Source organism: Rhinopithecus bieti, unplaced genomic scaffold (assembly GCF_001698545.2).
Source record: "Rhinopithecus bieti isolate Rb0 unplaced genomic scaffold, ASM169854v2 scaffold_9619, whole genome shotgun sequence".
Taxonomy (NCBI): domain Eukaryota; kingdom Metazoa; phylum Chordata; class Mammalia; order Primates; family Cercopithecidae; genus Rhinopithecus; species Rhinopithecus bieti.
The window spans coordinates 132,122-146,178 of record NW_016806074.1 but is presented as its reverse complement, the minus strand read 5'-3'; the positions used below and the strand labels follow the sequence as shown (position 1 = coordinate 146,178).

Here is a 14,057-nt window from a genome sequence, read left to right as displayed (position 1 = left end):
TAAAATAAATGTCTTCTTGTCATCAACGTAATTTCCTATAGGTTACAGCATTCAGAAGTCATTACTCCAGCTAAGTAGTGATCCTGGTGCATTTGCCAGTGGAAGGTAAAAGACCTAGACAAGATAGATAACTCATGTGTCTTAGGAGATAATATTTTATAGGAGCAGTGCTGAAAGGAGCTAGCCTTGCTGTGTTGTATGATGTTCTCTTTCATCAGCTTACTGGTTTCATACAGATTATTCATGGGAAGGCAATATGTCCAGTCAGTTATCTGAGAGGCAAAGTTTAGACATTCAGGGTAATAGAAATAAGAAAGAAAAGCCATAAAAGGGGGAAGCCCCAAGGATCAGGAACCACAGTACATAGTAGCGTGATTCCTTAGATTCTGCTAAATGGCTTCTCTCTGCCCAATGATGGCCTTATCCAGCACTACAGGTAATCTCAAGGAGCTCCTCAGTAATAGTCTTCTCTTTCTTCTTTCCACTCACAGTCAAGATGGTGGAATACAACCGTTAATCCTGGAATGTAGCAGAAATACACAGTCAGGTTTCTGATTCCTTCTTTGGAATTATATCCACTGCCACCCCAATCATCTAGGTATGAATCTTGTTGTGCTCTGGTAACAGAAGGAGTCTACAGTGAGTAAAAGATGTGTAATAAAGGACAGAGCACAGGATCCTACCAAGACTAGGGAAAGAGGGACTGGTGAAACGTAGACTGGACACAATACATAGAAAGGCATTGGGCTGCTGGGGGATAGTGAAAAGGAAGGGTCCTATGTATCTATTATCAGATTACTTGGAGTTCAGTATATTATTTGTAGACCAGTGGCATAATGACAGTCTTATAGGTTGCTCCTTAGAGTGATCTTCCAGGGACTCTCTCCTGAGATACAGCAGCTTTGTTAATTGGCCTTTGCCCTATAATGCTTATTCTGGATTGACTACATGGAGTTCTGCTATTTAGATAGTCATTTATAGCGAGTAAGACAGTGAGTGACAAGTGGAAACAGAGGAACTTCCTTGGTTTGTAATTGTTAGTTGTGGTGAAATGAGAATGCACCACTGGAGCAGAATTCCTCAATGACTAGCAAAGTAGCCCAGCCATTTCTCTAGTTAATGGATTTAACACCATCAATTACTGTTGTCATATTTGCTTTCTACCAGACTATTGAGTGCCATGGTTCTATGGAGATTAGAGTCACTTTGATGGGTCAAGCAACAAAGAACATCCCCTAGAAGTGGTCCTAGTCCATTTGACATTAATAGAAGGCTGTAGATCAGGAGTGTCCAATCTTTTGGCTTTTGGGCCATGTTGGAAGAAGAAGAATTGTCTTGGGCTACATATAAAATACATCAACATTAACAATAGCTGATGAACCAAAAAAAAAAAAAAAATTGTACAACCATATCTTAATGTTTAAAGAAAGTTTTAGAATTTCTGTTGGCCCACATCCAAAGTTGTCCTGGGCCAAATGCAGCCCATGAGCTGCGAGTTGGACAAGCTCGCCACAGATCCGAAAGAGTTCTTAGTACAAGAACTTTGCAAGGGAAGAATCTCTAGAAGAACTCAAAGAGAAAACAAAGTTTATCAGTTCTCCAAAGGTCAGTGGCAAGAATGGTTTCATGGTTGTGAGAATGAAGACAGGCAAATAATAAAGTGCATTCATATAATACCCCTGGTGTCATCAGAAGATGAGAAAGGGTAATTGAGTCCTTTTTTCTCTCAAATATGTCATGTGTTGGGATATATGAATCATTTGCAGCCGGTTAGGAACTCAAACATTCCTAGCAAGCCTGCTCAAGACATATGTGTGCATGTAATCCCAGACTACAGAGAGAGAAGTCTAGGTCCCATCAAGGTCATCCACCCACCAGGGGATAAGCATTCATTCACTGGTATTTTGCACACCGCAGGCAGTGAGCACTAAGCCGAGTTGCCTGTCTGTTGAAACTTTAGGATTTAAGAGCTTTTGCAAGGCTCTGTTTCCACAGACCATTGTAATGGTAATTATGCCTCTCAGAGACATTATTATTTGGAGTTTAAAATTAGGGGCAAAAGAATCACCATAGACTGATAATCTTAAAAATGTTTAAGTTTAGTGAAAGGGGCTAACGAAAGTACAAGTGAGAGGGGGCCAGGTAGAGCTTCACTGGATGGATAAGTACAAGACTGTGGAAGAGCAGTTTGCATTTAGGGAAACCTTTCCGGCCTGAAGGGATAAACAGGGAAGATAACGTATGCATTATTTTAATCCTAAATAAATACTTGAAACTTACTTGATTTCGTTTTTACTCAACATTGAGTACTGGCATTTTTATTATCAAAATTCACAAAAAAAAACCCTTTTAAAGTTTTTGAGAAAATCTTCCCGAGGCACATTAGTTTATGGAAAGTGCTTGTAGACAATGTTTTGATTACAAGGTTTAATTATAGAGGAATCCTGTGATTTGAAAACCAGACACCCGTTTCTGTACCTTACAGGGCTCTCATTAAAGCTGAACATGATGAAACCTTAAACCCCATGGCAAAGGCACTCTGTGATTGTTTTCTTTTGTCATAACAGTTCTCATTTAATTACTATGCTAACAATGAAAAGTTCCAATGTGCTCACTTAGATTCAGAAATAGGGAGTTGCTATGTATCTTTTGCATCCAAGGGATTACTTCCCTAAAGTCACCAGAGGAACAGAGGAAGGTTGTATTTTGTTAACGAGACAGTGGTAATCTGGTAGTGAACCTCACAGACTCTGCAGTCAAGACAGACATATTTCAGGCAGGCTTAGTTTATATATTGAATTTATGAGATTGTGGGTTAGTTACTTAACAAATTATTTTTAAGTTCTGAAATCTTATTTCTAAAATGAGAACACTAATACCCACTTCAGAAGCTAATGAGGAGATTAAGCCAGATGAATAAAATGGATGAATATGAAATGTTTAATAAAGGTACCTGTCATTGTTTATGTACCATGTCGTTAAGCGATTTTCCATATAAACTCATCCATCTTCACTGCAACTCTGTAACAAGACCTCCTATTTACATATCGCCAATTTCTAGGTAAGAAATTTGAAGCATTATGTTTTTTAGTAACTTCACCAAGGTTTTTAACCATCCCAAAGGTGGTGGTGGAACCTGCTTTCAGACCCAGGCAGCGTGACCCCAGTCAGTGCTGTACTTGTAACCATTGCACACACTATCTGCAAATCACTAAGTCCCCAAGTAGCCCCCAGTTCATTACCATGGGTGATGTTTCTGCTCCCACAGCCTATCTTTGCTTACCATTTTCTCCTCTTGATATTTTTAATTATTTCTAGCTGCTCTCTTTTCTCACACTTTGTCTTGGCTCTTGAGGTTAGCGTTCACAGGTAAGCATGTGTTGTTTTTGTGTGCAAAGATATGTTTTATTTTTATTTTTTTAACACTGAATAATGTGACTTTTCTCACACCCTAGCAAACCCTTTATTAGCTACTTTTAAATTTTTTCCTGTCTGTATGGATGAAAATGATGTTCATTCCTATAGGGTGTTTTAATCTATATGTTTAAAATTTTATTGAATATTGACAGATTACACATGTATGTATTTATGGGGAACAGAGTGATGCCATGATATATGTATACCATGTGCGATTATTGAATCAAGTTAATTAACAAATCCATCACCTCAAGCACTTGTCATTTATTCCTCCTATCTAACTCTATTTCTTGAATCATGAAATTGAGTAGCTTTTAGTAAATTATTTGCCTTGTGTTTGAATATCCTATGTGACTAGCACTGGGTCAGAGAAGATGAGCTCCTTATACTTTAGTCCTGTTATAAGAACTCATTTTTTCTAATAATAATAATAATAAAGAAGAAGGAGGGGGAGGAGGAGGAGGAGAAGGAAAAGGAGAAGGAGAAAGAAGGAAGAAAAGATTTTCCATTTTATGTGCACCTTTGTATTGAGCCAGGCATTGTACTATAAGCTTTACATCTCATTGAATTCAAGCTTCTCCTTAGAGAATAGGCTTAAAAATGGACTTTAAAAGTTGGATACATATGCTGAATTTAAATAATGATAACTTTAGTCAGAAGATAATACTTATGAAAAATTAGTGCTTTAGAATTATGATTTGCCAAATTATAGTGGTACAATTTATTATGTAAACAGAACAGTTTAATGTGATTTGTCACAGGATTTTAAGTCTAGTCAGAAATGACTTGCGCCTATTACAAAAAGAATCATGTTTATATTTTTAAGTAAAAGAATTCCATTTTCTATTAAAGGATTCAGAGAAGTGACATCATTCTGTACTGTTAATGCTCTGTGGGTCCATGCATAACAGTGAATCAGAAAGTGTACTTGAAAATCAGGGAACATTTTGTCCTCTCTTAGTGACACTTTTGTAATTCATGTGCCCAAAGGATTACATATTGTTTATTAATATATTATATGTCATTTCCTCATTTGGCCAGTGCTTTGAAATGGTAATCTAATCTAAAAAAATTTTTTGTGTGGTCTATGAGAACATTTTTTTCCCACTGAGTTCTAAGGCCCAGTGATTCATTATTACCTAATAAAGAGGATTCTTTGTTCATCTTCATGCCTCCTTTCCCAAGCATATCCAATTAGTCACCATGTGAAAATTCATAAATCAAACCATTCGTAGTTTAATGTATAAAAAAGTGTATCTAAAATACTTTATATGATACATGCTGCTTTCTCATTTTTAAAATTTAGCTGGAGATTCTAGCAGACCATGAAGTGCTGATAACTGTTTTAAAATCAGTATTTATTCAAATCCACCGTACAGGATAGCCACAGGAACTCTTTCATATTGGTAACATTTCATAAGTACCAATACAGGACAAAAAGATGAAGCATTAATACTCGCCTATTTTACAGATAGGTAACCTATTTTGTCACTTGACTGTAATACTTTGTGCAGTAAAATTATAAATCATCACGTAACTTAAAATTGATTACAATTATAATTAGTAGTTGTACTTAAAAGAAATTATTAATAATTTTTATATTCTTATTTGGTTCAATGCCTGATCTTCAAACACGAACATTTTTAATGTTTTTCAAAATCAATGTATTTGTTCATTAGTAAATTTAGCAAATATTTATTGAACATTTACTATGTGCACAGTACATCTCTCAGAACGTGGAATAGTTTTGTATAAAACAAAAACCCCTGTACTCAAAGAGGCTTACATTCTGGAGGGAAGGACAGAGAATAAACAGTAAGAAAAATAAATAAGTGATTTATATGTTAAAAGAAGATAAAATTATGGAGGAAAAAAAGTAGAACAGAGGGAAGGAGGAGTGCAAGGGGAGGCAGAAAATGCAGGGAGTTGTGTCCTTCAATTTTAAATAGGGTGCTGTGTTAGTCTGCTCAATCTGCCATCACAAGATGTCATACATGGGGTGTGTTAAACAATTGAAGTTTATTTCCTCACAGTTCCGAAGGCTAGAAATCTAGGAGCAAGGTTCCTGCCCATTTGGTATCAGGTGAGGGCTCTCTTTCGGGCTTCCAGATGGTTGCCTTCTTACAGTGTCCTCACATGGCCCTTCCTTAGTGCATGAATGGAGATAGAGAGAGTATGGTAGGGGGAGGAGGAGGAGAAAGGAGTGAGTCACACACACACAGAGAAAGAGAGAGAGAAAGTGAGAGAGAGAGAGAGAGAGAGAACAAACTGTGTCTCTTCTTATAAGTTACTAATCCTATCAGATCAGGGCCCCACCCTATGACCTCATTTAACTTTAATTACTTTCTTACTCCAAATGCAGCCACACTGGGGATTTGGGCTTCAACATATTAATTTGGGGGAAACACATGTATTCAGCATGTACAGCATTCACTATAACAGATGGTCATTGAGAACATATTTCAGCAAACCTTTAAAGGAAATGAAGTGGCTACCCAGAAAGATATACAAGGGATATACACCTTTGCAGGCAGAGGAAGAAGCTGCTGCAAAAGCCCTGTGTCAAGAATGGCCTTGTGTTATTCATCATTAAGGAGGCTAATCTGGCTCCCTAGGAGTGAGCAAGCAAGGCGGGGACTGGAAGGGAAATCAGAGGGGTAACAGGGGACCAGACAGTTAATGAGGGACCAGATCACACAGGCCACTGAAAGGATATGGGCTTTTCTCTGTGAGAGATGAGGAGGATTTTAAGCAGAGAAATAATGTTTTAAAAGGATTGTCCTTGCTTATATATTGAAAATAGGTGGAATAAGGACAAAGGTGTCTACAGGGAGACTTGCTAAGTTTTTAGTTCATGCAAGACAGGATGGTGGCCTAGATCAGGCTATTAGCAGCAAAGGTGGAGCAAAGTGAATGGAACATACATAAAAGTAGAAAAAATAGTGTTATGAACCCACAAATACCTTCTAACTAGATTTAATAATAATTAACATTTTGCCACATTTGTTTTATTTAGGCATTTGTTCACTTATTTCTGAAGTAAAGTAGGTCACAGAATGCATATTCCCCTCCTAAATACTTTAGTATGTTTCTCTAATAAGTACATTTTTATTATATTGCTGTGGTTAAACTTAGTAAGTTATCAGTATTATTTAAGCTACTTGTATATACGTTTTCAAATCACCCTTTGGTTTTTTTCTTTATAGTTAATTTATTTGAATCAGGATCCAAGTAAGAATTTGCACATTATCTTTGATTGTTCTGTTTCTTCTATTTTTTTTTAAAGAGCCTTCTTTTCTCCTTTCTTTTCCCCCTATGTCATAGACTCACTGAAGAAATCAGATCAGTTGTCACATAGGAAGTCCCATATTCTGGGTCTGTCTGTTTGTTTTCTCTTGATGTCCTTTAATTTTTTTCTTTCTGCCACTTTCTCATAAATTAGAAATAAGAACTAAAGGTTTGAGTATTCACAGGCAACATTTCTGTCAGAAGTACTTTATAGGTCTTGCTGACTAGATCAAAATACCTTCCATCAGGAAGTGTAGAATATCTGATTGTTACACGTGATGCTAAAATTGATCAGTAGGCTTGGTGGCAGCAACAGCATGATCCTCCATCGAAAAGTTGGTTTTGACCTCTTATAACCAGCAAATAATCTGTACAGCGATATTTTGTCATGCTATAAATGTCCAATTTCCCATTAACTTTCCTCCTAATCATTTTAGAATACATTTATGTTTGTTACCTGAATCAACTATTTCTTTACAAATACTGATTATTTCTAATTTTATCACTCCTTTATCAGTTATTCAACAAAATTCTCTTCTAATAATGAGCTTTATCTCCTTAACGAGGGCTATTTTTAAAAAGTCATAAAATACAGTTCAGATAAGAAAGGCAGAAAAATATACATATATATACATTTCAATTACAAATTAATCAAGAATATTTAGGCCAAGGAGATGGTCTAGTTGTAGCCAGAGTTTACAAATTAGTATTTTTTTTAACTATTGAGTACTAGGATTGATAACTGGGTGATGAAATAATCTGTGCAACAAACCCCTGTGACACGAGTTTATCTATATAACAAACATTCACAAGTGGCCTCTGAATCTAAGATAAAAGTTTTTTAAAATCAGTATTTTGTTATTTTATTTCTTTTATTAAATTGTATTATTTTTTATTTCCAATCAATTTCCCTTTTTATTCAATATAAGGCTTAAGTTCTTCCCTCTTTGGCCAGTAGGAGCCCCTTCAGGAGGATCATTTGTTCCTTTTATATCAGTAGCCTTTTGTTAGCTTCCTAGATCTCTAGCACTATGACGTGTCTTGAATTGGTTTTGTTCCTTACTCCTACTTTGCAATTACCGTCTTTCCAAGGTTACATGGTTTCTTTGGTGAAAAGTACAAATATGTTGAAGATAGAGCCTACAGGATTTCCTCACATGTTTTGAATGTATTCCATGAAAGAGAGTCAAAGATGACTCCAGGGTTTTGGCCTTAGCAACTACAGTAATGGAGTGTCCATCAACTGAGAGGTGGGAGGATACAGGGGAAAGGAGGGAAGTGTACGCATTCAAATTTGGACATATCGATTTTAACATTTTAAGTATACTTCAAAATAAAGATGTCTGGTAGGCAGTTAGATACATAAGTCTGAAGTCTGGTAGATAAAAACTAAGCAGTCATCATCACATAGATGAAATTAAAACTGTGAAACTAGATGGGCTCACACTGGGAGTGAGTTTAGATAGAAAAAACAAGAGGACTCGGGACAGAGCCCCAAAGTTAAAAACAAACAAGTTGCTACGTTTTACTAGTATTCTTCAGCAAAGAATGTTTTCTTATGCCAAGATAATACTTTCTGGTAGTTTGGGATCCAAGATAGGATTCCATAATAATATTTAATGATCATGTTATCCCTCTTCTCCAGGGGAAGGACTTTCAGAAAGAACCGTAGAGATCATTCTTTCTGTCACTTTGTGTATCCTTTCAATAATTCTCCTTGGAACAGCTTCTTTTGCATTTGCAAGGTAAGATTTATTTGTACTTATATTCCAGGACGCTTTATGGGCATTATATCAGTCATAGTCCAATCAGGAGACAGAAGCCACAACAATTACTTGAATGGGAAATATTTTATTTTAATATTTTAATAGACAGATAAAAATGTATTTATCATGTACAATATGATACTTTAAAGTGTGTATGCATTGTTGATTGACTAAATCTTGCCATAAAAAGAAAGAAATCCTGCTATTTGAACAGAAAACATTTAATATAAAGAACTGTTAACTAGCAGAAATGGCTAACTACTAAAGAGAGTAAAAGAGAAATCTTAGAGTCCAGAAGTAGCAAGCACAACAAAGCAGCTACTCTCTTTAACTTGAGGGAGAGAGGACAGTAAACAACCAGAACTGAAAGAAGTTGTCTCCCAAGACTCATATGAAATCGCTACTGCGAGCACATGGAACCTATCTACTCTCTTTAACTTGAGGGAGAGTGAAATCGCTACTGCGAGCACATTGAACCTATCTACTCTCTTTAACTTGAGGGAGAGTGGACAGTAAACAACTAGAACTGAAAGAAGTTGTCTCCCAAGACTTACATGAAATCGCTACTGCGAGCACATGCAACCTATCACCTACCAGTGAGCAAAGAAATATGACAGAGGGAAGGGGCTGGATCTGTTCCCTAGAAGCTACCCATCATTATTAGATGGGAGGCAGGCTGGAATTGGTAATAGAAGCATCCCATTCTTGCTGAATGGTGTAGGTGAATCGTTCACCAATGGCATAGGCAGAACATTCACTTCAGAGGCAACAACAGCTCATCCAAGGGAGCTGCTGGGCTCTCGCAATGAATAACAATAATGCAGGACTGGGTCCACAAGGGCGGTGTTTTCCTCTTCCTACTGCCTCTCAGGGTCACTCTAGTGCCCTCTATTGACAAAGGCTTACATTCGGTCGGCTGGCAAAGGAGAAATGTAGGTTCCAGCTCCAATATCAAAGAGCACAGCAAACAAGAGGAGGTTTGGAGATGTGAGACAACAAGGTGAAAACACAAAAGCGGAAGCTTTCAGGCCATCTACATCTTTTAAAGTAATTTATAACTCTGATAGGTTTAATTTAAAATGTCTCAATCAGATCTAAATATTAAAGTTTTTACAGAAAGAGATCTTTTTTACAGTTAGAACAACACTTGTAAAATGTCCAACTTCCTTATATGGTAGACCCTCTTCTCAGGCTTACTTTCTGAACATGCCTGTGTTGAATTTTCCAAGTGTATCTTTCCATTCTCAGCATCAGCTTTCTAATTCCCTTATTATTCACAAGGCCTCATTGGAAATCTTACTTTTGACCTCAAAATCTAGCTTAATAAGGCAGATTGCCAAGTTAAAGTGATGTTATATTTGTAAAATAAACTTTCTACCAATTGCCTAAATAGTTCAACAGACTATTTTTATTTCAACTGAAGAGTGTAGTTCTGTATTCTAAATGCTATGTATTATGGTTCATCTAGACTCTCTTAATGCATAATTTTAATAGATAATTTGAAAGGCTCTTGAAAAAGATATTTTCTCTATACCATATACTGTGGGAAAATTTAGCCAGAAGACAGCGAGAGACTTATCATTCTAGGCACTTTGAATGCTATACTGTGTAAAACATGGGCCTTGTCCCTAAGGAGTATGGACTAGCCACATTTATATAATTTCCCTGTTGTAAAATCTTCTCTGACTTCTCCTTTCTCTACAAGATGAACTCCTTATGTGAGCAGGAAATGGTCCTCCTTATTCCCTACAACTTCCCTACTCACTAGCTAAAGGAATCTATTCTCACCTGAACATTCCTTGGGCTTTTATACATTCTGCTTTTGTTCAGTCAACCTGAAATGTGCTTCCTCCTCCTTCTCATCCTGGAACATCCAAGTCAAATTCTGCTTCTTTACCTCCTCTAAATAATAATAACTATAACTTATGTAACTAATCAGGCACTGTCTCATGAGTTGTAATTTGAATCTTTTTTCTCTTTTTATGTTTTTTCTGCATTTAAATCTGGCCTCTCAGCTAAATTGTAATGTCCTTGAGGGTAGAACACATGTTTTATACTTTCTATATCATCCTTGATACCCAACTCTTAATAAATACTAAATATTTGAAATGTGAAAGATAGAATAGCTAAACATTACTTTGTAATATACCATACTGTGTCATGGAGAAATAAGCATGTAAAGGGCTTAAGATGAAAAGAATCTGATTCGATGCTCAGATTCATGTGACTTTTATTTTTGAACGTAAATTTTCTGATTATAAAGATAATATCTACTCACAATACTTTTATAAAATTCAATAAGATAATTTGAAAATAATTTTAAGTATTTTCATGCATGTAAAAATATTTAACATGTGTGAAAATAATGGGGCATTATCTGTTAGCACTAGTATTGATAGCATTGAAGTATTTTCACTTTGGCATAGTTCCTTTATGTGACAAATCAATGAGATAGCTAGAGAGAAGAGAAACAAGATCACAGCATAAGTCTTCTTGGCTCTATATTTAAACGTACCAATGACTCAGGGCTTCATCAACTAATTCTTATTAAATTTGGAACTTCATCCCAATAACTTATTAGAAAAAAAAAAAGAAAGTAGAATAGGTTCTATGAAATTAAAACAAGAAAAAGAAGTCGAGTAGCTATAAATTTGCAACATATTCAGAGAGGTGATTTTAACAAAGAAATTATTTGACTAAATGTCTTTACTTAAAAAGAAAACTAAACCTAATTTTATATACTTTCTATGAAACTCCCTTCTTGGACTTTACTCCACGTATTTTAGAATTCGACAGAAGCAAAAAGAAGGTGGCACATACTCTCCTCGGGATGCAGAAATTATTGACACTAAATTCAAGCTGGATCAGCTCATCACAGTGGCAGACCTGGAACTGAAGGACGAGAGATTAACGCGGTGAGCACACTCCTGTGGGCGAACTGTGGTCCAGAGGGCCTGGAGCCATGACCCTATTCTGACCTATGCTTGTTGGAAGTGTTTGTGGGGCTCTAATTTACACAGGTCACAGAGATCTTCTTTCAAAGAGTGACCTCCGTCTTCTACACACTTCTCACTGGTGTTCGGAGAATCACTTAATCTTCCTTATATTTTGAGTTAAATATGAACTTCGGACTATAATGTTCAATCAGGATTATTTTCCTGAGACAAATATTTTTCCACATTAAACCTTTGGCATTATGTTTAATCATTCATTTCATATGATAGATTTTTACATGAAACTTTTCTGGAAGTGTCCACATTTTCAATCACAGGTTAGATTAATTAAATTTATAACTACTTGATATTATTTATATCCATTTTATAAAAGCTTTTGATAACTGTTTCAATATAAAAGTACATAAAAGTCTAAGTTGTATATGATATCATTTTTAAATGTCTCTGTATTTAAAAATTAATATAAAGTAAAAAATTACCTCCAGAAGGAAAAGTAAAACATATGTACTAAATATGTTTCACTGGTACCTATTGGAAATAGTGAAGTACATAATTTTAAAGAAAAATCAATTACAAATCCTTTTAAAGGCATTGTCAATTATTCAAAATGTTAGCACATTATGAAAACTTGTCTATTAAGATAATTCATCAAATTCTTAATGAAAGCTACCATCAGGCTATTTTAGCAAGTTTGCATTTTTATAAGATTCAATAATATGTAATGCTTATAAGCACAAAGTAATTGTTACCAAGTACTTGCTCAACTCTTAAAATTTAAAAAATTATTAATTTTGAAAATACGGCATCAAAGGTCTTGGACTCAAAAAGAATTATTCATTTGTAGTTGTCACTTATTAAAGTTGGTCTTTATCTAATAGATGGACTTTGCAAGTATATTGCCAACATTTCTAAAAATATCTAATACGTGCTATAGAGGAAAGTGTCATCTGATAAGCAAAGTCCTTCCAAATGCTACAAAATGAAGGTTATTCAGTGTTATCACTAAATTGCAGGGAAATGTGTTTTCTTGGATATGACAGCTGACTTTTTAAACATTCAGATGTTGATCTTTATGTTCTAATACAGTGGTCCTATCCACAGATGGATAGTACTCCAAAGATTTAAGTGTCAGATGATTGTAAGCTATCTAAGACATAGTTTTCTATATAAGAAATATTATGTATAAAATATCAAATATGTAAAAAGAATCAATGAAAGATTCCCAGGGTAACTCACCTAAGTGAAACCGTATCATAGGAACACAAGCACTGCTACTACTAGATTGTGTCTCAGTCCTTAAGGAATCATTCTGCATCATCAAAGAAAGTTTTTCCTCCTTTCTCCGTACGGGCCAAATGAATTTTAGTGGTATCCTCCTAGCCTCCTTCCTGCACTCCATCCTCAGTTCCTTTTGCCCTTCCTCAGGCCTGTGTGACCCATCCCTTTATTCTACACCTGAAAATGTATAAGGGAAAAAATTCAAATCTCTCAGTGCAATTAATTTTAGCTATTTGAACAATACAGTTGAATCTGTTCATACTAAAATGTAAACTTTTAAGACCGCTCCCCTCCCCAACACTGGCAGGCATTTGCATTTTGTTAAAAGAATACTTAGTAGCCCCTGAAAAAATCCTTAATAAGTATATCTTCAGGAAATATAATAAAGTGAAAAAGCACTGTTTCTGTTTATTATGTCATGTTTTTCAACAGTCAATATTGGAGAAAGTATTATTTATCAACGAGGTTACATTCGAGGCAGACTGTGGTGAGATTCAATCCCCTAAGCACTATGTATTTTCACAGCTTGCCCCTTTCTCTACTTCTGAACGCTAAATACAGCCATCATAAAAAATTAGAAAAGGCCGGGTGTAGTAGCTCACGCATGTAATGCCAGCACTTTGGGAGGCCGAGGAGGGTGGATAACCTGAGGTCAGGAGATTGAAACCAGCCTGGCTAGCATGGTGAAACCCCATCTCTATTAAAAATATAAAATTAGCCCAGCATGGTGGCACGTGCCTGTAGTCCCAGCTATTCAGGAGGCTGAAGCAGAAGAATCGCTTGAACCAGGAACTGCAGGTTGCAGTGAGCTGAGATTGCACCACTGCACTCCAGTCTGGGTGACAGAGTGAGACGCCATCTCAAAAAAAGGAAAAAAAAAGTAGGTTTTTTTGTTTTGTTTTGTTTTGTTTTTGTTTTTGTTTTTTTGCAATGACTGTCATGGCAGCTACAGAAAAGTTTCAGATCATGGAAAAGGTGGGCAATGAATGTATAGATTGTTTACTATTGGTTATTTGTAATTCAGGGTCTACTTTATTTGACCTTCCTTCTTCATTATTTATTTTTTCACTTCTATGTTTATTTATTTACATATTGTATTATTTGTAAAAGGGTTTAAAAGTGAAATAATATTTCAGATAATTTTTATTTTGTTACACAGAGAATTAGTATATATTACCCATAATAATAGCAAAATTGGAAATATTAGTTTCCATGCTTTTCACTTTTTCACTTGTTTGTTGTGATTCTGGTATTCACAGTTGTTTGTAATTCTAATGGCACATAATAACATGCTTTGCTGGACTTATTACAGAAATGTATTAAAGTAACAATTAAGTGATTTGGGCATTAATTC

General features: G+C 35.6%; 1 protein-coding gene across 1 annotated transcript in view; it reads left to right on the top strand.

The window, feature by feature from the left end:
• The window catches only part of PTPRQ (protein tyrosine phosphatase receptor type Q), a 207,191-nt gene that overhangs the window by 152,918 nt on the left and 40,216 nt on the right, over window positions 1–14,057 (top strand). The window contains exons 28-29 of the mRNA XM_017874615.1: window positions 8,351–8,450; window positions 11,258–11,386. Of these exons, the coding sequence (XP_017730104.1) occupies window positions 8,351–8,450; window positions 11,258–11,386 (229 nt within the window). The remainder of the gene's footprint in view (window positions 1–8,350; window positions 8,451–11,257; window positions 11,387–14,057) is intronic.